The sequence below is a fragment of the Melanerpes formicivorus genome, unplaced genomic scaffold, assembly GCF_026170545.1.
Source record: "Melanerpes formicivorus ecotype bairdi unplaced genomic scaffold, bMelFor1.0.p_v2 SCAF_8, whole genome shotgun sequence".
Classification (NCBI taxonomy): Eukaryota; Metazoa; Chordata; class Aves; order Piciformes; family Picidae; genus Melanerpes; species Melanerpes formicivorus.
The window spans coordinates 2,877,370-2,903,829 of NW_027142360.1; the positions used below are offsets into that span (position 1 = coordinate 2,877,370).

Sequence of the window (26,460 nt, forward strand, 5' to 3'; positions counted from 1 at the left end):
CCCTGTGAGGAGAGGCTGAGGGAGCTGGGGTTGCTTAGCCTGGAGAAGAGGAGGCTCAGGGAGACCTTCTTGCTCTCTACAACTCCCTGTCTTATCGCTGTGCACCACCCAGAAGAGCTTGGCCCCCTCCACTTGACACCCATCCCTCAGCTATTGATAGGCATTGATCAGATCCCCTCTCAGCCTTCTCCTCTCCAGACTAAACAGCCCCAGGGCTCTCAGTCTCTCTTCACAGGGGAGATGCTCAAGTCCCCTAAGCATCCTCATGGCTCTCCCTTGGACTCTCTCCAGCAGGTCTCTGTCTCTGGAGCTGGGGAGCCCAGAACTGGACACAGTACTCCAGGTGTGGTCTCAGCAGGGCAGAGCAGAGGGGGAGAAGAACCTCCCTAGCCCTGCTGGCCACACTTCTCTTGCTGCACCCCAGGATCCCATTGTCTCTCTTAGCCACCAGGGCACATTGCTGTCCCATGCAGAACTTGCTGCCCACCAGCACTCCACGGAGCTGTTCTCCAGCAGGGCAGTCCCTAACCTGCACTGGTGCCTGCTGTTGTTCCTCCCCAGGTGCAGGACCCTGCACTTGTCCTTGTTGAACTCCATGAGGTTTGCCTGCAGCCAGCTCTCAGGCTGCTGAGAGAAAGGAGTCAAACCTTCCCCTCACAAATCCTCTACCTGCTCTACTAGCAAGAACCTTCAAGGCATAGTCCGCAGGTAGCGCAGAGCCAAGGTGTCCTTAAGCTCAGACCAGCTCTGCAGCTGAGGTGTTAACCAGGGGAGAGTGATTCATTGAACAAATAGTTTCTCTTTTTGTTTGGTTTTGGTTTTTTTTTTTTGCAGGGCAGCCTCAAAATATTGCCAGGTGACATCCAAGCTGTCCATTGGATGTGCTCACAGACTGCCAGCACTGTTCTTTTTCTCCTTCAGGATCACTGTGTTGTTCCTCAGCTGCTTCTGCTGATGCAATATACCCCTAGTGTGAGGGGAGGTGGAACAATTCATCTTTCAGTTTTGCTTCTTCACTGCACAAATTTATCTTCATCCTCTCTGGGGAAATCACCCCACCACAGTTAATTAGAATCACAGAATTGTCAGGGTTGGAAGGGATCTCAAGGCTCAGCCAGTTCCAACCCCTCTGCCATGGCCAGGGACATCTCACACTGCAGCAGGTTGCTCACAGCCACATCCAGACTGGCTGCAAACACCTCCAGGCAGGAGGCTTCCACCACCTCCCTGGGCAACCTGTGCCAGGCTCTCACCACCCTCATGGGGAACAACTTCTTCCTCCTAATATCTACTCTAAATCTCCCCTCCTCTAGTTGGGATCCATTCCCTCAGTCCTATCACTATCCAGCACCCTAAGAAGTCCCTCCCCAGCTTTCTTGTAGCCCCCTTCAGATACTGGAAGGCCACCAGAAGGTCTCCTCAGAGCCTTCTCTTCTCCAGACTGAACAGCCCAAACTCCCTCAGTCTGACCTCATAGCAGAGTGGCTCCATCCCTCTGCTCATCCTCATGGCCCTTCTCTGGACACCTTCCAGAACCTCCAGATCCTTCCTGTAACAGAGGCTCCAGAGCTGGACACAGAGCTCCAGCTGTGGTCTCACCAGAGCAGAGGGACAGAATCACCTCCCTGGCCCTGCTGGCCACACTTCTCTTGCTGCAGCCCAGGCTCTGCTTGGCTCTCTGGGCTGCAAGTGCTGACTGCTGGCTCCTGTTGAGCTTCTCATCCCTCAGCACCCCCAAGGCCTTTTCTTCAGGGCTGCTCTCCAGCCAGTCCCTGCCCAGCCTGTATTAGTGCCTGGGATTGCCAAGACCCAGAAGCAGGACCCTGCACTTGGTCTGCAGTGTTGAGAGAGTAGTCTTAAGCTGAGCATTGAAAAGCTATAATCATCACAGCAGTTAAGGATGCTTGGCAAAGGAAGAGCTCTTCCCTAGTTCTCAAGGTCCACCAGACCTCAAATCTGTGAAATTCTCTCTTTCAGTCAGGACACTGAGTGGTCTCTTGGACAGTACCCAGCAAGGCAAGGGCACATTCCACTTTTCAGACTGGAAAGATGAAGCACAGTAAGGCAAAGTTATGTCCTCACAGTGCCAGAGAGTGTGTGTGTGTGAGAAGGAATGAGAAGGAATCTAAGTTCCTTACTCTGAGCTCTTTTAGAGATGATGAATTAGTGTGCAGCTATGTGCCAACTTCCTCACCTCTCAGAGCAGCCAGCTGTGAGTTGGTGAGGTGTGAGGTGTGAAAGGTCAGGCAGTTTGACCCAGAAAATGGAATTCTTTCTATAAATGACAAGCCTGCAGGTTCCCAGCAGTGCTGTGCTTCCAGCTGGCCTAGCCAGTGGCCCAGACATGCTTAAGCTGACATCAGGTTTCAATCACTTTGTCTGCTGTAGCTGGAATATTATAATTCACATATCATGGCTGTGGGCAACCTGCTGTAGTGTGAGGTGTCCCTGGGCATGGCAGGGGGGTTGGAACTGGCTGAGCCTTGAGGTCCCTTCCAACTCTGACAATTCTGTGATTCTGTATCTGCTGGTTGGTGGAATGGAATGGAATGGAATGGAATGGAATGGAATGGAATGGAATGGAATGGAACGGAACGGAACGGAACAGAACAGAACAGAACAGAACAGAATAGAATAGAATAGAATAGAATAGAATAGAATAGAATAGAATAGAATAGAATAGAATAGAATAGAATAGAATAGAATAGGATAGACCAGGTTGGAAGAGACCTTAAAGATCATCATGTCCAACCTATCAACCAATCCAACACCACCTAAACAACTAACCCATGGCACCAAGCACCCCATCAAGTCTCCTCCTGAACACCTCCAGTGATGGTGACTCCACCACCTCCCCAGGCAGCCCATTCCAATAGGCAATCACTCTCTCTGTGTAGAACTTCCTCCTAACCTCCAGCCTAAACCTCCCCTGGTGCAGCCTGAGACTGTGTCCTCTTGCTCTGGTGCTGGTTGCCTGGGAGAAGAGACCAACCCCCAGCTAGCTACAACCTCCCTTCAGGTAGTTTTAGAGAGCAATAACATCTCCCCTGAGCCTCCTCCTCTCCAGGCTAAGCAACCCCAGCTCCCTCAGCCTCTCCTCACAGGGCTGTGTTCCAAGCCCCTCACCAGCTTTGTTGCCCTTCTCTGGACACCTTCCAGCAACTCAACCTCCTTCCTAAACTGAGGGGCCCAGAACTGGACACAGGACTCAAGATGTGGTCTAACCAGTGCACCATATAGGGGGAGAATGACCTCCCTGCTCCTGCTGGCCACACTGTTCCTGATACAGGCCAGGATGCCATTGGTCCTCCTGGCTGCCTGGGCACACTGCAGGCTCATGTTCAGCCTGCCATCCACCAGCACCCCCAGCTCCCTCTCTGCCTGGCTGCTCTCAGCCACTCTGCCCCCAGCCTGTAGCACTGCCTGGGGTTGTTGTGGCCAATGTGCAGCACCTGGCACTTGGATGTGTTCAATCTCCTGCCCTTGGACTCTGCCCATCTGTCCAGCCTGTCAAGGTCCCTCTGCAGAGCCTCTCTACCCTCCAGCAGATCAACTCCTGCCCCCAGCTTGGTACTCTTTGTTCAGAACTGGAGAAGGTGATCCACGTTTTCTGTTGAGATCCCTGTGATTAGCAGCAAACAGTCACCAGAGAGCTGAACTTTGGGGTCTAGTTTTCTGTGCTCAGCAGTGTGCAACTGCTGACTCCTTCTGACCTTGCCCCGACCCTCTGCAGTGTCTCCAATTCAGTAGCATCGTTAGGACAAATCAGCTCAAGCACCTAAATTGTGCTTGCAGGAGAAGCCTGCAGCTGCATTCAGCAGGACAGACGTGGTTAGTAGCTGCAGAGTCACAGGGGGATGTTACATTTGCACGAAGGAGTTTCACTCAAACACAGGTGCAAGGTTTTTAATGCTAGCTCTGTGGGCCTGCTGTTCAGTCCCCCCCTGGAGGAAGGATTCCCAGACATTTGGAAGGATGCAATCTTTGCCAAGAATTTAATGGTTCTTAAAGGTTCCTCCATTGTGGCTATGGTTTTCTGTAAGCCTATTCCTCCCCTCTTCCAGCTTCTGCCAAGTTTCTCTGTATTTCCCCTGCAGATGTTTTGCAAGAGCAGTGAGCTCACAGTGCACTGGGAGCTTAGGAAAGAGTTGTTTTTAACGTGCTTGGCTGAAGACCTAATCTTCCATCACATTTAACATCTATTCCTGTGGCTCAGTCCCTCAAAGAAAATCTCACCTTCTGCTAAATGAAATGAGAGGTGAGATCCCCAAGCATAGGGAGCTCATCAATAGAGGGAAAGACTCAGTTGTCTGATGGTTTCTCTACACTCCAGGAGCTATCACTGCCTCTCAGCTTCTCAGTTATACAGAATACAGAATTAACCAGGCTGGAAAAGACCTTGGAGACCACCAAGTCCAACCTAACACCCAACACCATCTAATCAACTCAACCATGGCACCAAGTGCCACTCCACTCTCTCCTTAAACACCTCCAGGGGTGATGACTCCACCACCTCCCTGGGCATAACATCCCAATGACCAATCTCTCTTTCTGGGAAGAATTTCTTCCTCACCTCCAGCCCAAACCTCCCCTGGCACAGCAGCTTGAGACTGTGTCCTCTTGTTCTGGGAGAAGAGACCAACCCCCACCTGGCTACAACCTCCCTTCAGGGAGTTGTAGAGAGCAATGAGGTCTCCCCTGAGCCTCCTCTTCTCCAGGCTAAGCAACCCCAGCTCCCTCAGTCTCTCCTCACAAGGCTGTGCTCCAGACCCCTCCCCAGCTTTGTTGCCCTTCTCTGGACACCTTCCAGCACCTCAACATCTTTCCTAAACTGAGGGGCCCAGAACTGAACACATGAAAAGGAGATGAAAAGCTGAGCTCCTAAATGTTCACTCTGAGGAGTCCCAAGTGCTTTGCTGTACCAGAATGTAGGGCTATTTTTCAAGACTGATTTGTGCTGATGCCGGCTGCTACCTTCATGTTGCAGTTGTGCAGGGTTGGGAAGAGCCAGTGCCCTATACTCCAGCTTTAGACTTTACCAGGCCACGGTGGAAGCTTCTTGCCACCTGGAAATTTCTTTGTGCCAGAGCAGTACAAAAGGCAGCCTGAGATGCACCAGAGTTCTGCACCCAGAAATTACTATTTAGGATTGATTTGTAGTACAGCATTGAGGAGCTCTGCTTTCCCAGAACTCCAGCTGGGCAATCAGCTTTCCCAGCTGATTTTCCTAGCTGACAAAAAAAAAACAACCAAACCCCAAACCTAAGCAAACAAAAAATAAACCATCAAAAAAAAAAACCACCCAAAACAAAATGCCAAACACAACAAAACAAAAACCCAACCCAATCCAAATCAAACAACCCCCAAACCAACCAACCAACCCCCCCCCCAGCACCCCCCTATTGATAAATACCATACCTATGAGGCTCTTTTAGCACTGGGCCCCTCAGTTTAAGAAGGACATCAAGAGACTTGAACGTGTCCAGAGAAGGGCAACAAGGCTGGGGAGAGGCCTTGAGCACAGCCCTGTGAGGAGAGGCTGAGGGAGCTGGGGTTGCTTAGCCTGGAGAAGAGGAGGCTCAGGGGTGACCTCATTGCCCTCTACAACTACCTGAAAGGTGGTTGTAGACAGGAAGGGGTTGGTCTCTTCTCCCAGGCAAGCAGCACCAGAACAAGAGGACACAGTCTCAAGCTGTGCCAGGGGAAGTTTAGGCTGGAGGTGAGGAGAAAGTTCTTCATTCACCATTGGGATGTGCTGCCCAGGGAGGTGGTGGAGTCCCCATCCCTGGAGGTGTTCAAGAGGGGATTGGATGTGGCACTTGGTGCCATGGTCTAGTCATGAGGTCTGTGGTGACAGGTTGGACTCGATGATCTTTGAGGTCTCTTCCAACCTTGGTGATTCTGTGAGACTGTGATAATCAGAGGGAAGTTGAGTCATCCTTCTGCCTGTGCTGGTAAATCCTTCTGGTAGTTTTTCCAAGCCATCCATTCTCATTGGTGTGGTTTGCTTTATACAGAGAGTAGAATTCTATGTAAATAGGAGACAATCATAGAATGCCTTGAGTTGGAAAGGACCTGAAAGATCATCTGGTTCCAACCCCCCCCTGCAGTGAGCAGGGACATCCTTAACTGGACCAGGTTGCTCAGAGCCCTCTCCAGCCTGACCTTGAGTGTTTCAAGGGATGGGACATCTACCACCTCTCCGGGAAACCTTTTTCAGAATGCAGAACTAACCAGGTTGGAAAAGACCTTTGAGATCACTGAGCCCAACCTATCACCCAGCACCATCTAATTAACTAAACCATGGCACTGAGTGCTTCATCCAGTCTTACTTTAAACACCTCCAGGGATGGTGACTCTGCCACCTCCCTGGGCAGCACATCCCAATGGCCAATCTCTCTTTCTGGGAAGAATTTCTTCCTCACCTCCAGCCTAAACCTCCCCTCGCATAGCAGTTTCAGTGCTTCACTGCTCTGTGTAAAAATTCATTCCTTCTATCTAGTCTGAATCAACCCTCTTTTAGTTTAAAACCATCACCCTTCGTCCTATTGCAGTGGGCCCTGCAAAAAGACCCACAATCAAACCTGTCCCCATCACTCTTACAGGGCTCTCTTAAGCATTGAGAAGCCAGAGCCTTCTCTTCTCCAGGCTGACCAACCCCACTGCTCTCAGCCTTTCTTCACAGGGGGGGTGTTCCAGCCCTCTGATCATTTTTGTGATCCTCCTCTGAATCTGCTCCAACAGGTTCATGTCCTTCTTGTGCTGAGGACTCCAGAGCTGGACACAGTACTCCAGTCAGGGTCTCACTAGAGTGGAGCAGAGGAGCAGAATCACCTCCCTCAACCTGTTGGCCAACCTTGTTTTATTGCAGGCCAGGATACAGTTGGCCTTTTTGGCTTGTGAGCTCATGCTGCTGGCTCATGCCCAGCTTTTCATCCATCAGTAACTCCAAGTCCCTGCCCCTCAAATCCATCTCTCCAGTTTAGAGAAAATGATATTGTGGGGAGCCAAGCCAGTGGCCCTGCAGAGACCCAGCTAGATGGCACACATAGCTCTTCCCTAGGCTACTGATGGAATAGAATAGAATAAGCCAGGTTGGAAGAGACATTCAAGATCATGGTGTCCAGCCTATCAGCCAACACCACTCCCTCATAGAAGACCACTAGGTCAGGAAGATAAGACTTGCCCTTCTTGAAGTCATGCTGGCTGTCACCTCCCTGTCTTCCATGTTTCTTAGTATGACTTGCAGGAGGGTCTGTTCCATGATCTTCCCAAGCACAGAGGTGAGGCTGACAGGTAGATAGTTTCCAGGGATGCTCCTTTCCACCCTTTTCCAAAGGAGTGCAGTTTTGCCTTGTCCAACCTCCAGGGACTTCACTTGACTGCAGGACTTTTCAGATGTCATGGAGGGTGGCTTGACAGCAACATCAGCCAATTTCCTCAGGACTCTGGGGTGCATCTCTTCAGGTCCCAGAGGCATGTATTTTCACATTCTTCAGGTGGCCACAAACCTGATCTTCTCTTACAGCAGGAAGGACTTTGCACCTCTAGTCCCTGTCTTGCACTCTGTCACCTTGGGAGGTGTGAGAAGAGAGGTTGCCAGCGAAGACTAAGAGAAAAAAGTTGTTGAGCTCTCTCAGCCTTCTCCTCATCTGTTGATACCAGCTTGCCAGTCTTGCTTGTTGGAGGAGTCTGCTTCCTTTGGCCTTCCTTTGCTGGCTGAGATACCTGTAGGAGCTGTTAAGGAGGTTAGGTGTAACGTTAATTGCAGCTTGGGCAGTCACACTTTGCCTGCCTCATTTCCCCACTGTGATTGCAGGTGAAGATTTGCTTCCAGCTTTCTATACCCTGCTGTTGTGTTCTCTTTAAGACCCTGCTATGTTCCCCGTCAGAGGGGGGGATGAAAGGTGGCTTGCAAGCCTAAGGAATAATTGGTGTTGTTTATAAACCAACTGAAAAATGCTACAGAAGGATTTACAAGGGAAGCTGTTTAATATGCTCAGGGGGTGTTACATGCTCAGGTGCTCTCTTCTGCCCACCTAAGGTATCAATCCTCTGAGGACTGAGCTGATGAACTGTTTTCACAGAGGCAGATTTGAGCTTATTCTTTAATGAGTTTGCTTCAATTCAGTCACAGCTGAAGGAACCCTGATACAGAGTTCTGGGTCAGCCTACTGACTGGACTGTTGCCAGACAAGGACTTTAGTGACTGTACTTTGGGAGAAAAATGGGATACTGGACTTCCATCCACAAAGAACTGATTACATTAGTGTTACTCTCTTGCCTTGTCTTACTGAAGGGCTGAAATTCCTTTCCTGAGTTGTTATGAATCTGGAGTCAGATTGCTTGCCCTGAAGTGTGTCTCTGTGCCCATGTATGGAAGAAAATTTCTCCTGTGATCACAACAAATGTTTAGGTTGCAAAAGAGAGAGGGAGGAGAGGACAACACATGATACAAGTGTTCAGAAGCATGAAAGCAAAGGATCCTGGGATGATTTATGCCTTTAGGTACTCTGAAGCCTGCAATTTATGTTTATAAATCATTCTAGTGCTCCTGCAAAGTGTAACCACCACCTGCTTCTTTTGTGGTGTGCCGTGTCTGGCTCAGGAAATAAGTGTTTATGAAAAGTAAAGAGTGGACTCTGAGACCTCTGATGCCATGATGAAAGTGAGATTCTGTCAAGGTATCCAGCAGCCTTCCAAAAGTTTGAACTCTGAAGGAGGACTCAAGACAAAACACTCTTTGTGTACGAGATGCTTTTGGAAGACAGACAATACCTTCTCATGTGCTAGACTTGCTCTACACATAGCACAGCTTCTGGTGCTAAAACAAGACTTGCCTGCTTCATTTGCAGATGCTTGTAGTAGTGTGAAAGCCAGGCCTATGCTCACATAATTTAGGTTACACTCTCAAATTCCCTGCAGATGCAGTTGTGTGGGAATCACATTTTGAAGGAGACATACATCCTTCAAGGAGGGAAAGGCAGTCTGTGAAAAGGCTTTGGCAAACACTTGATCAGGTCAGAATACAGTGGGCCTTGAAAGGACCTTCCCTCAAAAGCATTCAGCTGCTGCCCTCACTGAGGTAAACTGTGGAGGTTGCCAGAGCATTGCCAGGGAAGGATCAGTATTTGCCCACAGTTGCTTCTTCCTGAGGCACATGTACCCGTGCTACACAGGGGAAGTAAATGTGAGCTGGCAACAAGATGTGGCAGTGCTTAGCAATGTGTTCACTGCCAGCAGAGAGTCCTCAGTGTGCCCAGTGGACAGAAGGCGTCGTGTGAACCCTTGTGGTGCCATAGCTAACCTGCAGAAAGTGACAATCCCCAGCTTGGAGCGCCTCAGGGAGTGCCGGCGCAGCACGTGGGTGCCTCTCAGCCTCTATTAATCACTGCCTGCACATAAACAGCTAGAGAAAAAAAGTGTGGGGGGGGAGGTAAAGGATCAAAGGAGCAGTCACATTAGAGCAAACATTGAGAAACACTTGCTATGATAATGTGTAAACCAACCACAGGCTCTGTTTACAACCCTTTTCTATTCCTTTGCCTAAACATTTCTGCTTTCCCTCTCTGTCTTCTAACTTTCCTTCGTCTTTCCAGATGCAGGACGCTATGGGCTATGAGTTACCATGGGTGTATTTTGTCAGTCTGGTCATCTTTGGATCCTTTTTCGTTCTAAATCTGGTTCTTGGTGTGTTGAGCGGGTAAGCTGACCGTTTTGGTGTCCTTTTTCCAATGCTGCAGGGCAAGACTCCATGATAAGGGCTCTTCCCTGTCACCAGAGGGTTCCAAAAACCTGAATCCAAGGAAGCTTCACAGCAGCTCTCAAAATGTTTCTGACCATATGTTCAAACGTTGCCAATCCTACATCCAGGTCACAACAGAGGTGTTGCTCTCTGGCACAGGAGTTCCGCCTCAGGACGTCCAAAATTACCAACGGGGGCCTGTCGTAAATTTCCTGAGAAGCAGCTGTTGAAACTCTTTCTGCTGGTGACTTGGGATCTCTTTGGCTGGAGCCTTGCGGTGCTCAGAACCTGAGCTTGTCTCACTAACTATCATTCCACTCTTCCAGGTCAATGATGCCATAGGAAGGGACTGGCCCTGGATCTATTTTGTTACACTAATCATCATAGGGTCATTTTTTGTACTTAACTTGGTTCTCGGTGTGCTTAGCGGGTAAGCAGTACCAGGAAAATATTCTATTCTTGTTTGTTTTCTTTCATTTATTTATTTATTTATAATCTGTATTTCTGTTCCTGCTCTCTGGTGACCAAAACAACAGGCAGTGGCAGGTTGGTGTCAGGAAACCCTAGCAGAAACCCTAAGCTTATTGCTGTGCCAACAGCAAAACACGGTATTCCATGGCACGGATGGAATCTTTTGGCTCAGTCAAAGGAAGAAACCACAACTCTCTGCCTGTAATGTGGTTGTCTACCTGAGACCTCTCCCTTGCTCTGTGGGAAGAGGACAACACTGTGCTCCCCTGTGAGCAAAGCATATCCCATTCACCACAGAAGAAGGGGACTGGAGTAGAATGTCTGGAAGAGTCAGTGGGAGTGAAGGAGATCTGAGAGCATGAGACATCCTTCACATTTTTGGGATGAAATTCCTAGTAAATTATGTCTCCTCACCTGAGAAATGTTCACATTAGTTGGTATCTGTAAAGCACAGCCTAAGGGGAGGCTGTTTTCCCTGCAGAGGGCCCTGGGCCTGTTTCACCTTCCACCAGCAGATCTCTCCTGTTGTGCGGGATGCAAGCCTGGCGTGACGCAGGGAGGAAAGATCATTTCCCTCTGATCTTTCCTAAGCATGGACAGAGAAGCAGGGGAATTTCCTCCTGTGTTTAAGCATTCCTGAGATTAGACATCTAGCTGTGTTTCCTAAGATTGGACATCTAGCTATACTTCCTAAGATTAGGCATTTAGCTGTACTTGAGTCCTGAAGTGCAACCCTCAGCGCAAAGCCTCATTTGAATAGCTTTGATTGGAAACCATTCGTATTGTCCCCAGTAGCTGAAAACTTCACTGCCCCTGAGGAACCACAGAGTGAGAGGAATCAAGCCAGCAAACATTCCTCAGGAGATTTTTTTTTAAAAGATCTCCTAGAATTAGGCTTCTAATTCCATATTTAGGCATGACTGGGTGCCCACTGCCATTCTGTCTTCACGGATAAACATGGTACAAGAACTTCTATGCATCCTCTTTTTCTTTGTCTCTGTTACCCAGCCTCACTTAATGAGCTCTAAATTAATTTGACCAGATTCTGTACCTGTTGCATGAGTGGGCAGCCCTGAAGCCCCCTCTCTTTTGATCATGAGAGGGAAAATGATCCCTGAGCAGGAGAGAGGGCTTGATGCCTCACAGAAATTCAATCTTCAGTACTTGAGCCAAAACAATAGGAAGGGCAGGAGTAGGATCTGAGAAGATCCGTGACTGGACTGCAAAGAGGTAAATAGCAGCTCTGCAGGAGGTGTCACTAACTGTCTTCATTACTCCACTGAAGGAGATGTGCTGCTAAGACAGCTACTACAAGGAGAAGGGTTCCCAAAGAGTATGATGGGAGCAGTAGTGAAGTGTCAGGCAATACTCGGTGTTGGGGTATCTGGAGAGTGATGCTCTGGATACAAATTGAAAGCATAAGCTCCTTGTTTCTCCAGATGGATACTCTGATCAGCAGGTAAGAATGTCAGCAGTAGTGGATGGTGCTGACCAGGTGGCAAAGGCAAAGTGATCTGTTGTAACAGAGGTGGTCTCAAGGTGTACATAGGACAGGAGCTAAAGACCATACAATATCTGATCAGGTAGACAGTGCCTGTGAGGCCAGCCCTGAGGAATGCATAGTGTTGAAGCACTGCTGATTTAATTTACCTGCCCTTGGATTTGTGTCTCTTCAAAACTAAGAATTGAATTTCCTCTCATTTTCCAACCTGAGAGAGTGTTTTGGGGCCTAGATCTTCCACCTCCTGACGTGCTGTGTCTGAACCACCACAGCAAGTGGTAAGAGATGGAAGCAGTCTCTAGAGAGAGCTGAAATCCAGGACAAGGCACACACTGTGAGGCTGTGAGCGCTTCCTGCTTGTGTGCCCTCTGTTATGACAGCTGCACTGCTGCTGCCATGTTTTCCTGAACTGGAGAAATAAAAAGAAACTTAAGAGTCTGCATCCATGACAAAAAAACAAACAGCCACAGAAAGGATGGAGGAAACATTCCAATCTTTCTTTGGGCTAAGTAAGCAGGTCTTGAACAATTAACTTCCCAAACCAGTTCTAAATTCTGCTGAGCTGCAAAGTCTTCACTGTGCAGATGCAGCTCTTTTTTACTGCTATGAGTCTGATCTCTGTAGATGATCTACCTGGCCTGTCTCTTCTACCTAGATGAAAAGCAGCATTCCCAGGCATTCCCATGTCCATTCTGGACATCTCTGACTTTTTTTTTACCCTGTTTCTGTGTCTCAGGAGCTGCACCAAGCATGTCGTGTAGGTAGACTTCATCAGTGACAGAGCAGCTTAGGTTGTTTTGGGTTTTAATCACTTCTGAATAGAGAGGTGTAATTAATTGTACTCACAAAGACATCTTGATTGCACCTGCAGAATCAAATGCTGCCTTCTGCTCTGCCTAAACACCTGATTTGTAATTTGGTTTTCCTCAGCTGTGTCAACCATTCACAGTCCTGCTGGTGAATTCACTGGAGGTATGTCAAGCTAAATAGTCTGACAGGGTGCTCATGTGTAGAGCTGCAATCGCCTCCCTGCCTTGCCTGAGCACACTATAAACATTCCTGTTATCCAAAGGAAACAGCCAGTCAGCAGATCACACACCAGACCTTCTCAAGGCCAGGCAAAAGGATTCCACATCATTGCTGTGAGCAGTGAAGCTTCTCCTAGTGGCCTTTAGTATCATAGTATCATAGAATCATAGTATCAGTCAGGGTTGGAAGGGACCACAAGGATCATCTAGTTCCAACCCCCCTGCCATGGGCAGGGACACCCCACACTAGATCAGGCTGCCCAGAGCCTCATCCAGCCTGGGCTTAAACACCTCCAGGGACAGGGCCCCAACCACCTCCCTGGACAACCCATTCCAGGGCTTCACCACTCTCATGGGGAAGAACTTCCTCCTCACCTCCAGCCTCAATCTCCCCACCTCCAGCTTCATTCCATTCCCCCTAGTCCTATCACTACCTGAGAGCCTGAGCAGTCCCTCCCCAGCCTTCCTGTAGCCCCCTTCAGATCCTGGAAGGCCACAATGAGGTCACCTGGGAGCCTTCTCTTCTCCAGACTGAACAGCCCCAACTCCTTCAGTCTGTCCTCACAGGAGAGGTGTTCACAGCTGTTAACCATTTCAGTCAGAGGGAGAGGGGAAAAACTGGCAGTGTGGGTGGAACTTTCAGACACAGATTCATGTTTCTTTTACATTTTACCTAGTACTGACCCAAATCCCAGGCCACAGGCCAAACAGGCAGTTTCCCAGGGCAGATGGAGGGCAGGAGAACAGCCATTTCCTCTGCTCTGAGAGGATCCTGGAAAACCTATCCAGCTGCTTGTGATTCTCCTCTTGCCAAGGCCAAAGTCAGAGTGAATGGGAGGATGGCTGTGGTTGTAGCTCCTCCTGGGACAATTTTTGTGACCTTCCAAGACACTTTCCTAGTCTTCTCTCTCTTCTTCCAACCCTGCCCATTCCTCAGTGTATTTCATAGAATCATAGAATCAATAAGGTTGGAAAAGACCTCAGAGATCATCAAGTCCAACCTAGCACCCAACACCTCATGACGAACTAAACCATGGCTCCAAGTGCCACTTCCAATACTTTTTTGCACACCTCCAGTGATGGTGACTCCACCACCTCCCTGGGCAGCACATCCCAATGGCCAACTACTCTTTCTGGGAAGAACTTTCTCAGGGTGGATGAGATTTGAAACCTTGTGCTGCACTTAGCTTGGTATACAAGAATTTGGAGCTGCTAGCATTCTGCTGATTTGCTCCCTGTCCATCACTCTAAATGCTAGAAATCATATTAAGATCAGACCTAGACAAGAATTACCTATATTCAGGTATAAGGATGGGCACAAGACATTTTCTTCTGGAACAGTAGAGCATACAGAGCTGGGTGTTTGTATTTATGATCTTGACCCACTGTAACCTCACACAGAGACAAGATCTCTCCAGAGTATAGTGGCATTCCCATTCCTGGGTGAAGGGAAGGGAATCAAACTGAAATCTGGTAGCACCCAGCTGTACTCTCTGACCCTGACCCTGATGGTCTTTTGTTCGCTGAAAAACAGACAGATTACTTGGTTGTTCTGCAAGCCTTTGGCAACCTTATCCTGACATGATAATACAATATTTTGTGAGAACCTTGTGAGACTCAAGATAGCACTTCCACCAGAAAGCTGATTCGGTCCTTAGCCTCCCTACTGAAAATGCCAACAGTGACCATTTACTGCCAGCTGCAGTGGTGGCAGAGCTGCCTGCTACAAGAGGTGGACAGAGGTCACCATCTGGTTTCACATGGGATGATAAATGACTAGTGGTAGTGATCCTTGATCACGAGCTACATCTGCCTGACTATTGGCTGACGTTGCAGGTGGGAGATGGCTTGGATTGGTGTCCTGGTTTAAGGCCAGACAGAGCCTCTGTTGCCCCTGAGAGGGGCAAAAGAATGACACTCATCACACAAATGGACTGGAAAGTGATGGAAACTTTAAATGCAAAAGCAATTGGTGTTTTACAGAAACTACAAAGCATAGTGGCAAAGAATCCCGAAGCATGCAGAGTCCCTTCCAGCACCCCCAAAGCCTCCCAACACTTCCCTTCTCCCCACCTGAGGGTCGACCCAAAACCCTCAGGGCTCTTTCTTCCCCGCCTACCCCCTCGCCACGCTAGGCTAGTCTCAGGCTGGCCAGCTCTGAGACTGCCCTTCCCCCACTCCCCCTCCTCCTGGCATTAGGCCTAGATAGACCTAAGAAGCCTTGAGGTACTCCCCTACCACTACCCAACAGGGAGCATCTCCCATGGGAGCAGAGAGGGAAGAAAGAGGTAGAGAAGGACTTTGCATCTGGATCTACAGGGTGCAGGATGTATGAGTATGAAATACACTGCTCCTATGTCTGCCTTACTGGGTTGGACGCTCGGGACACCAGAGCTGTAACTTATGTGGCAGTAACAGGAGGCACCCAGCCTAAACTGCCACAATTGCATCAAGAGTTTGCTAAGCCCCCTGTTCTCAATGGCATAGAAATGAAGGTCATTTAAATAGGTTGTCTCCTGTGGAGAGCCATCTGAGAAGTCGACTGTCATGCATTGTACAAAGGAAAGGGAGGTGCCACTGCAGGTCATTTGGCCTGGGCAATCACAGTATTTTCAGCTGTGCCACTAAACAGCTAGGTAACAAGTTCACTCTCATGCAGGTGGTCAGTGTGAAGACCATGCTAAAGTCTCACCTTTGTCAGCTCACTCTCTAGCCCAAGTCCCTTTAGAGAGAGACAGTGAGGACTGAAAAGACCCAAGCAAGCATGCAGCTTGGAAGAAGCTGACATAAATGATCCACTTCGGTTCACAGGAGGAGTTTCCCTTTCTGTAAGCTGGGCTGGTTCGTGATGTTTTCCGCTATGGTCTGCAAAACATCCCTTGAAAGTGATGTTCACGCAAATAGGAAGAGTTCTACTTGAAGCTGAGGGCCCAGTCGCTCTCAAAATTAGCCCCATCTGTTCTAGACTCCAAAGCAGCATTTGAAGAGCCAAGCAATGGAAATGTTGGGATTTATCAGCCAGGTTTAATAAGACACAGTTTCAGGGGGTTTATGTGTTCTTTTGAGAGTTAATTCACTCATCTGGGTAAAGCACTGTGTCAGACCCAGAGGAAGAATGTTACTGAAGCAGAAAATCTAACTGCTATTGATTGAATTTTGCTGAAGTTCTTTGCAGAGGTTTGATGATGATGATGATTGCTGGGGGCTCTCCTTTGCTTTACACTTTAAATAGCAAAGCGTCGCCCCCAGCATGAGGACAATTGAGTTTTGTCATTCTTGCCACACTTTCAACAGATTTTGCTGCACCTTGCAGCTAAGTTTGGTCCCAGGATTGACTGTGCTCTACCTTTAAGCCTGGAAAGCCAATGGTTCTTACTTCTGTTATCAGAGTCCCATGGGATGAGCTGAAGCCTCAGCCGTGTTTCAGGGGGGACGATCACACACACCTACTTTGTCACCTCGGCTCAAAACGAAGGCCTCATCCTACTTGCATCCTGCTGCAGTGATGTTTTAGTGCACAGCTTATAATACTGAAAGCCTGGTCCAAAGCCTGTGAAGTCAAGAGACATCTGTCAGTGTGTTTTGGTCCAGACAGGAGAGAAGTGCTTCCCCACTGCTGTTAGGAATTCGCTCCTTCTCGAGGGGTGGGCTTCTAATAGCGATGCCTGAGGGCTTTTCATATGGCACTCATGAACATCTTGGGTAGGGTTTTCATATCCCCAGTAGTGTGCCATCAAAGTTAGTGGTAGGTTTCCTACCTGTTGTCCTAGTTTTGAGCCATGAGCTGCCCAGGGCAAAAGGACAGAAAAGTTTTACCCCTTCCAAGGAGTAAGAGAAAAAATGTTCCACACTGGATTGGAAGTTTGAATGGAAACTCTATTTACAAATCAATACAAAAGGCATTCCAGTAAAAGAAATACAGCCAGGCCTTCCAGAAACCTCCACCCCACTCAGCCTCCCTTATTGCTCTCTACAACTTCCTGAAAGGAGTTTGTAGACAGGTGGGGGTTGGTTTCTTCTCCCAGGCAACCAGTGGCAGAACAAGCTGCACCAAGGGAAGTTTGGGCTTGAGGTGAGGAAGTTCTTCACAGAAAGAGTAATTGGAAATTCTTCCCAGAAAGAGGAATTGGCCACTGGGATGTGCTGCCCAGGGAGGTGGTGGAGTCACCATCCCTGGAGGTGTTCAAGGGGGGATTGGATGTGGCACTTGGTGCCGTGGTTTAGTTAGTCATGAGATGTTGGGTGACAGGTTGGACTGGATGATCTCTGAGGTCTTTCCCAACCTTATTGATTCTATGACATACTACTACATTCTATGACACCCAAACTGCACACCCCACCCCCCAAGTCCCCCTAGACCCAGGCCTTCCGCAGGCTTCCCCAGGCCCTGTGGTGTAGCTGGAAATCTGCTGCCAGCCAGGGCCAGGAGAAAACTAATCCCCCCCAAACCATAAAGACAACCACACACACGTCCTGAGACACAGAGGGAGATTGGCTGTACACCTCCTTACATAGAGAGAGACAGGAAAACAGAATAGAGTAACAGATTACAATGTCCTGGGACAAACTGCCCATCCCCCTGGGACTCTCTAGCCCCCTGCAGGACCTTTCTTTGCAGTTATACCAATCAACTCTTGATTTCCCTTAACCTAGCCCAGCTGTTTTTGCAGGAACAGACCTATGACAAATATTAGGTGAAGGTTTTAAAGATCCAATCACTGCTGACAATCATCAGCAAGGATAATGGAGAATTATGGGAGAGAGTTACTCTACCTCTCCTTTCTAGATCCAGTGGCCCTTACTGTCTCCTGTGTGTGCCTTGTGTAGCGATCTGCTTCAGCAGACACAAGACTTAATGTTTAAGTACTCTTGGTCCAACACTTTTGACAGTTCTTAAGCTTAATTCTTAAAATATAAGCATTAAAAGATGATTTGGAACCACAGGAGTGTCTCTAAACAGAGGTAGGTCAGTGTTTCCAGAGGAAAAAAAAATAGAAGGTAGCATAGGTGTCCCTGGAAGAGTGGAAGAAACAGCACCACAGCCAAAAAGAATCACAGAATGTTAGAGGTTGGAAGGGACCTCCAGAGATCACCCAGCCCAACCCCTCTGCCAAAAGCAGCATCACCCAGGGCAGGCTGCACAGGAATGCATCCAGGGGGGTTTGGAAAGTCACCAGAGAAGGAGACGCCACAATCTCTCTGGGCAGCCTGCTCCAGGGCTCTGGCACCCTCACTGTAAAGAAGTTTCTCCTCATGTTGAGCTGAAACCTTCTCTGGTCAAGTTTGTATCCATTGGTCCTTGTCTTATCAAAAAGAGCTTGGCCCCCTCCACTTGACACCCACCCCTCAGGTACTGACAGACAAGAAGGCAAAGCAAGCACCCAAGCTCGTAGCTAAGCAACCTGAAATGCTCGTTCCTATGCTGTCTGTTTGAAGCCTGTGTTCCCAATAATGGTTGTCTATAAAACTGCAGGATCTATTAGCTTTGGCTAGCCATCATTTATCATAGCTGTCCACCCAACCTGAGATTTGAAGAACATGTTTCATGTCAGATAACAGCCCTGAACACTGAGAGTCTGCAGGAAACCCCTGTGGTCTGAGTTTTAAAATACAGTGTCTACTGCTGTGGGTGAAACTGCCCATGATTAAATGTCTGCACCTTTGTGAGTACCATTAATTACACAACATCAGCCCCAACTGAGTTGTGATTGCAGGGGTAATCTTAAAGACACATTGAAACCTGGCTAGAACTGAGAGCCACCCTCTCACTCTCCAGATGTCAGATTATTGTCAAACAGTTCATCACTGAATCAAATTAACTGTTATCCACAGAGACAGTGGTGGATATCCAGGGGTAAAGAGCGTGTGATGCTGTACAGAGATCTTACATGATGATGTGTTTGTGTTTGAATTGCTGATCAAATGTTGGTGAGAAAGAGAAAAGGGATGGATCTTTCCCTGAGCACTGGTTAAAACGTGGCCCCTGCAGCTGTGTCATGTGTGCATCCAGCAAGTGTACTGCTCTCATGTGTCTCTCTGCAAAGAATAGAGAAAGTTAGGGGTGTGCTACACAGCATGTGGAGGCTTGCCAGTTGAAATCAATCTAACCTATTGTTTTTCAATCTCTCCCTTCCCTCCACCCCTGTCCTGTCCCTCCCTCCCTCCCTCCCTCCCTCTTGCCAGGGAGTTTTCCAAAGAGAGGGAGAAGGCTAAGGCTCGAGGTGACTTCCAGAAGCTACGGGAAAAACAACAGCTAGAGGAGGATTTGAAGGGATACTTAGACTGGATAACTCAAGCAGAAGATATTGACCCAGAAAATGAAGATGAAGGCATGGATGAGGAGAAGCCTCGAAACAGTAAGCAATTTTCTTCTCTCTCTCTCTCTCTGTCTCTCTCTCCCCGCTTTTGTGCTTGGAGCAAGAGGGTCCATGCCCACCTGCTGCAGAGCTGAGATGGCTGGTGAGGAAGAACAAGTTCTTTCTGAGATTCTCACTGTACTTGCAGATGATAAGCAGAGGGGGTTGGACTGGATGACCTTTGGAGGTCCCTTCCAACCCAGACCATTCTGTGATTCTGTGATTTCAGTTTAATGCCTACAGGAAGCTGTAGGAGGGAGAAACACGTCTGCAATAATGGATACTGCTCTGCAGATGCTGTTTCTTGTCTGTGATAGTGGCACATGGGCATGACATTGAGCAGAGAACACCAGATCAATGCTTGCTGTGAAAGTCCACTACTGTCTTAGTTCAGAGGGAGATAGATTTGCTCTTTTACCTCTTCCAAAAGGGGTAAAAGAAAAGAATGTTCCCAGAAAGGATTAGATAGGATTGGAAAGTTTCGATGGAAATGCTAGTCATAACTGCATAAAACAATACAAAGCATACACAAAAATCCCTAGGCTGGGCTTAACACAGAACAGCACTAAGCCAAAGCTGCACACAAACCTACCTTTGAACCAGGCCAACAAACCCAAGTCTTCATGCTCTGCCCCCACTCCCCCAAGCTTCTCTACCCCCCATACCACACCGTTGTGACACAGCTAAAATTCAGCTTCACAGCTCCAGACCCCAGTTAGGCTGCTCCAGGCCTAGTTGGCAGCATTGCCAAGGGCAACACCAGGCCTCCCCCCCAAGACATAACAGCCTGGGCGTCCTCCTGGGAGGAGAGGGAAGAAAACTGACTCTGCAGCTAGTTCTATAGGGATGAAGGACTTCTGGGTATGAAATACACCTTCTGGTCCACCTCCTGGACACCTTTGAACCTCCTGGAGGTCTGCAACTTTGTGGTACTTGAAGGCACCTAGCTTCTAAACCATCACAACTACACAGATAAGCTTTAAAACATACTAGAATAGAATAGAATAGAATAGAATAGAATAGAATAGAATAGAATAGAATAGAATAGAATAGAATAGAATAGACCAGGTTGGAAGAGACCTTCAAGATCATCGAGTCCAACCTATCATCCAACACCACCCAAACAACTAACCCATGGCACCAAGCACCCCGTCAAGTCTCCTCCTGAACACCTCCAGGGATGGTGACTCCACCACCTCCCCGGGCAGCACATTCCAATGGGCAATCACTCTCTCTGTGCAGAACTTCTTCCTAACCTGCAGCCTAAACCTCCCCTGGCACAGCTTGAGACTGTGTCCTCTTGTTCTGGTGCAAGAAGGTCTCCCCTGAGCCTCCTCTTCTCCAGGCTAAGCAACCCCAGCTCCCTCAGCCTCTCCTCACAGGGCTGTGCTCCAGACCCCTCCCCAGCTTTGTTGCCCTTCTCTGGACACCTTCCAGCAACTCAACCTCCTTCCTAAACTGAGGGGCCCAGAACTGGACACAGGACTCAAGGTGTGGCCTAACCAGTGCAGTGCACAGGGGCACAATGACCTCCCTGCTCCTGCTGGCCACACTGTTCCTGATGCAGGCCAGGATGCCCTTGGCCTTCTTGGCTGCCTGGGCACACTGCAGGCTCTTGTTCAGCCTACCATCAACCAGCACCCCCAGGTCCCTCTCTGCCTGGCTGCTCTCAGCCACTCTGACCCCAGCCTGTAGCACTGCCTGGGGTTGTTGTGGCCAATGTGCAGAACCTGGCACTTGGATGTGTTCAATCTCATGCTGTTGAACTCTGCCCATCTGTCCAGCCTGTTGAGGTCCCTCTGCAGAGCCTCTCAACCCTCCAGCAGATCAACTCCTGCCCCCAGCTTGGTGTCATCACCAAATTTACTGATGATGGACTCAATGCCCTCATCCAGATCATCAATAGAGATGTTAAAGAGCACAGGGCCCTGCACTGATCCTTGGTACACACCACTGGTGCCTGGCTGCCAGCTGGATGTGGCACCATTCACCACCACTCTCTGGGCTCAGCCTCCAGCCAGTTCCTAACCCAGCTCAGAGTGCTGCTGTCCAGGACACGAGCTGACAGCTTGGCCAGGAGTTTGCTGTGGGGGACAGTGTCAAAGGCCTTGCTGAGGTCCAGGTAGACCACATCCACAGCCTGCCCCACATCCACCAGGCGGGTTACCTGATCATAGAAGGTTGGTCAGGCAGGACCTGCCCTTCCTAAATCCATTTGATGCATTCATTATCCTTTTCCAGTAGCTGTTGGGTTTCCTTTGGCACAATTGCAGGTACCATACTTTTAAGCTCCCTTGTATTCCTGATATTTCTGGATTTCAGTCTTTATTTCTGTGCCAGGTGAGAAGGTAGTCTCAAAGCCAAAGGGCTTGCAGATGTCCTCTGCTGAGATGTCATCCTCACTTCATGGGTTGACATGCTTCTTTCTCACATGGGAAGAAAGCCCTGGCATACTTATGGTACCTATCTAATTGATTTCACATCTTGCTCTGTTTTTCTGCCTCCAAACCTACCTCCTGCAGAACCATCTCAACCCACTCAGGTGCTGGAGATTAGTTTACTAACCAGCTCTGACAAGGCCCTATCTGCTCTCCTGAAGCTGAGTCATGCTGCAGCAGCACTGCCCTTGGGGCTTCACAGATCTGCTAGAGCATGGGTTGAATGTACAGTGGAACAGACTCAAACCAAGAGGTGGGGGCCCTTTCCTTCACCTTAGGCCAGTACCACAGAAAAGGTGCCACGAGTGAGTGGCAGGGGGGTTTGTTTAGAGGGTTTTTGTGTTAACTACTGCTTGAGTGTTTAGGCATTCATGCCAGCAGTCACCAGTGAGGTGAAAGTGAGGGAGAAAGATGCTGTTAATTTTCTTCCAGAAACCATCTGCAAGATCAGTTCCAAATGTAAGGGACAGGTGGCACAGTTGTAAATGCCCTCAGGAATCCCTCTGGCTTGAGTCCCTCTCAGGCATTTGAATCCCACTTACTAGCAGTGCCAAGCTTAAGCTGCTAAGGCTCCAATGTCTTCCCTGTCTTCCTGTGTTTAGCTCTTGCTGAAAGAGCTCACATGTGGCTTCAGTGTGTTTTCCTCTCAAGTGCTCTTCAGAGCCCACTCACTGCCTTCTGTCTCTGGTACAACGTTCTGAGCTCCACCGAGGAGTGTTGCTGCCCCTTTCCAGCACACTTTGTTCAGTGATTAATTGATTAATGATATGGACTTTGAAAGTACCAGCCCTGAGCCTTTCAGATGATGATTCACTGATGTGCACAGGGCACTTCTGACCTCCTTAGCTGCCTTTGCATCAGTTCCATTGCACCCGTGGTCAGGAGATGTGGGCTGCTGCTTGAGCTTGCAAGCTTCTGCTCATACAGTGGCTCAGATCAGTCCTTTGAAAGAAGTCAGGCAAGTTTTGGCTTCCTCAGTTTCCCCTTGGAGGTTGTTTGGAGGTTGTTGGTTGCTTTTGTTAAAGACAAACAAGATATCAGAAGAGCTTAGAGGTTTTAATTAAAATGTATTTATTAAGCTAGAGTCTCAGCAAAGGGAGACTCTGAGATTCAGCACTTTACACCATCTGGGCTCTGACCCAGGTAGCCTACCTAAACTCAATCATCCCAAACACAGAGAACATATGTTTCCAGTCTCTTCTTTGTCCTTGGCTGCAAGAGGCAGGTTTTGCTGTCATCTTCATCTGGAGAGAGGGCTGCCTGCCTGTCAGCATAGGAACTGCCCCCTGGAAAACAAGAGGAAGCAAGGTGGAAGGCAACAAAAATCTCATCCCTGTCTGGTTTGAGCAGCTGTGCCAGTCCTGGGGGCACCAGCAGGCACATTCCTGTGCCACTGCTTTCCTCAAGCTGTCAAACCTTGCCATAAGTCTCACTGGGTGTTTACAACTCTTAGTGGTCCACAAGCCAAGGACTACAACAGCAAGGACCATAGAATAGAATAGAATAGAATAGAATAGAATAGAATAGAATAGAATAGAATAGACCAGACCAGACCAGACCAGACCAGGTTGGAAGAGACCTTGATGATCATTGTGTCCAACCTATCATCCAACACCACCTAATCAACTAACCCATGGCACCAAGCACCCCATCAAGTCTCCTCCTGAACACCTCCAGTGATGGTGACTCCACCACCTCCCTGGGCAGCCCATTCCAATGGGCAATCACTCTCTCTGTGTAGAACTTCTTCCAAACCTGCAGCCTGAACCTCCCCCGGTGCAGCCTGAGACTGTGTTCTCTTGTTCTGGTGCTGCTTGCCTGAGAGAAGAGACCAACCCCCACCTGGCCACAACCTCCCTTCAGGGAGTTGTAGACAGCAAGAAGGTCACCCCTGAGTCTCCTCTTCTCCAGGCTAAACAATCCCAGCTCCCTCAGCCTCTCCTCAAAGGGCTGTGCTCCAGACCCCTCCCCAGCCTTGTTGCCCTTCTCTGGACACCTTCAAGTCTCTCAATGTCCTCCTTAAACTAAGGGCCCAGAACTGGACACAGGACTCAAGGTGTGGCCTAACCAGTGCAGTGTACAAGGGCACAATGACCTCCCTGCTCCTGCTGGCCACACTGTTCCTGATGCAGGCCAGGATGCCATTGGCCCTCCTGGCTGCCTGGGCACACTGCAGGCTCATGTTCAGCCTACCATCAACCAGCACCCCCAGCTCCCTCTCTACCTGGCTGCTCTCAGCCACTCTGACCCCAGCCTGTAGCACTGCCTGGAGTTGCTGTGGCCAATGTGCAGAACCTGGCACTTGGATGTGTTCAATCTCATGTGTTAAATCTTAGTGGAGGAAAGGATAAGAAAGGGAAATAATGCAGCCAGAGGTGGACAATCTGTGCAGCCTTTAGCTGCTGCCCTCCATGGCACAGCTCTTGGCATTCTTCTGAGGCAGTTTATCACCAGACACCTCTCCCAGGCACTGAGGGCCATTCACAGAGCAGGCTGGAGCTGCTGTCTGTGTTTTGAGAAGTGCATCTTCCAGGCAGATTTGCCTTGCTGTTTGCAAACATGGTATTGCCATTATGGCAGATGTGAGGTGAGAAATGTGGAAAAAAACCCTTCTGGGGGCTGTTTGTGTCGAGGGTTTTCTGCTATGCTCTATCCCTGATGGGCCTTCCACATGGGAGGAAAACATTCATTTGACAGAGGAGTGAAACACATGTCACAGCACAGAACAGCTACTGGATGGCAAAATGACATGATAGCAGGGAGAAATGGCCCTCCTGTTGCCACAGTAACTGGGAATTGGCCCTTTTCCTTCTCCTTCTTTTCCTTCTCCTTCTTTTCCTGAGAGTGGTCTGGAATGCAGCTGTGGTGCTGTGGGCAGAAGCAGGAAACCTCAACCCAACCCAGATTCATCTATTGAAACGATTTGGCAAAGCTCCTATTGACTGCACTGGGGTCAGGGGAAAGCTATGCATGGACAGAGAGAAGGAACTGCATGTGTCTGACTGCAAGGATTTTTCTCTCCCTTTGTTTCCTTCCATTTCAGTTCATTTTGGTTCTGCCATTTGGAATGGAATGGAATGGAATGGAATGGAATGGAATAGAATAGAATAGAATAGAATAGAATAGAATAGAATAGAATAGAATAGAATAGAATAGAATAGAATAGAATAGAATAGAATAGAATAGAATAGGACTAGACCAGGTTGGAAGAGACCTTTGAGATCATCAAGTCCAACCTATCAACCAACACCATCTAATCAACTAAACCATGGCACCAAGTGCCTCATCCAGGCACTTCCTAAACATCTCCAGTGGTGGTGACTCCAGCACCTCCCTGGGCAGCACATCCCAATGGCCAATCTCACTTTCTATGAAGAACTTCTTCCTAACATTCAGCCCAAACCTCCCCTGGCACAGCTTGAGACTGTGTCCTCTTGTTCTGGTACTGGGTGCCTGGCAGAAGAGACCAACCCCCACCTGGCTCCAACCTCCCTTCAGGGAATTGGAGAGAGCAAGAAGGTCTCCCCTGAGCCTCCTCTTCTCCAGGCTAAGCAACCCCAGCTCCCTCAGCCTCTCCTCACAGGGCTGTGCTCCAGACCCCTCCCCAGCTTTGTTGCCCTTCTCTGGACACCTTCCAGCAACTCAACATCTTTCCTAAACTGAGGGGCCCAGAACTGGACACAGGACTCAAGGTGTGGCCTAACCAGTGCAGTGTACAGGGGCAGAATGACCTCCCTGCTCCTGCTGGCCACACTGTTCCTGTTGCAGGCCAGGATGCCCTTGGCCTTCTTGGCTGCCTGGGCACACTGCAGGCTCATGTTCAGCCTACCATCAACCACACCCCCAGGTCCCTCTCTGCCTGGCTGCTCTCAGCCACTCTGACCCCAGCCTGTAGCTCTGCATGGGGTTGCTGTGGCCAATGTGCAGAACCTGGCACTTGGATGTGTTAAATCTCATGCCCTTGGCCTCTGCCCATCTGTCCAGCCTGTCAAGGTCCCTGTGCAGAGCCTCTCTACCCTCCAGCAGATCAACTCCTGCCCCCAGCTTGGTGTCATCTGCTCATTTGCTGATGATGGACTCCATCCCCTCCTCCAGATCATCAATCAAGATATCGAACAGGCTGGGGCCCAGCACTGATCCCTGGGGCACACCACTGGTGCCTGGCTGCCAGCTGGCTGTGGCACCATTCACCACCACTCTCTGGGCTCAGCCTCCAGCCAGTTCCTAACCCATCGCAGTGTGCTCCCATCCAAGCCATGGGCTGACAGCTTGGCCAGGAGTTTGCTGTGGGGGATGGTGTCAAAGGCCTTGCTGAAGAAATGCTTTATTGATCCTTTTCAGGTTAATATTTGCACAGGGAAGAAACATTGCTCTGGGCTTTTTTGTCTGATTTGAAGATAAAATCACAAGAAGGCCAAGTGGTGTTTTCAAAGTCACCAGCTCTCCCAGTGGCAGTGCCAGAGTCCCTGACACCACATTCTCTGCCCTCTTCACCTTGGCTTGTATCACATAAGGCATTTACAGCTTTGATCAGGCTGGGTTTGAACTATTTTCCTTCTCTGGGAATTCACTGTAATCATCTTAATCACTTTAATAGATCAAATTTTCTTCTTCCCCTCCATGGCTGCATCATTCACTCTGTGCAAGTTAATTGACAAGTATGGGGTTTATTAGTAATATCATTTAATAGCTCAGCTTTTATTAAAAGAAAAAAGGGGCAGGCTTTGGATTCATTGTTCTGTAGATTCCACAGCTTCCCAGCTTCTCTTTCTGCATGAAAGGAAGTTTTGATCATACAACAAAAAGCAAGCAACCTATTTCACAGGATCACAGGGTCACAGGCTCACAGGAGGTTAAGGGTGGAAAGGGACCTCCAGAGATCATCAAGTCCAAGAGCAGGACCAGAGAATCCAGCACAGGT

The 26,460-nt window shown here is 49.0% G+C and overlaps 1 protein-coding gene across 1 annotated transcript in view; it reads left to right on the forward strand.

Moving 5' to 3' along the window:
• The window catches only part of CACNA1C (calcium voltage-gated channel subunit alpha1 C), a 755,167-nt gene that overhangs the window by 520,122 nt on the left and 208,585 nt on the right, over positions 1-26,460 (forward strand). The window contains 2 exon segments of the mRNA XM_068141830.1: positions 9,600-9,703; positions 18,929-19,101. Of these exon segments, the coding sequence (XP_067997931.1) occupies positions 9,600-9,703; positions 18,929-19,101 (277 nt within the window).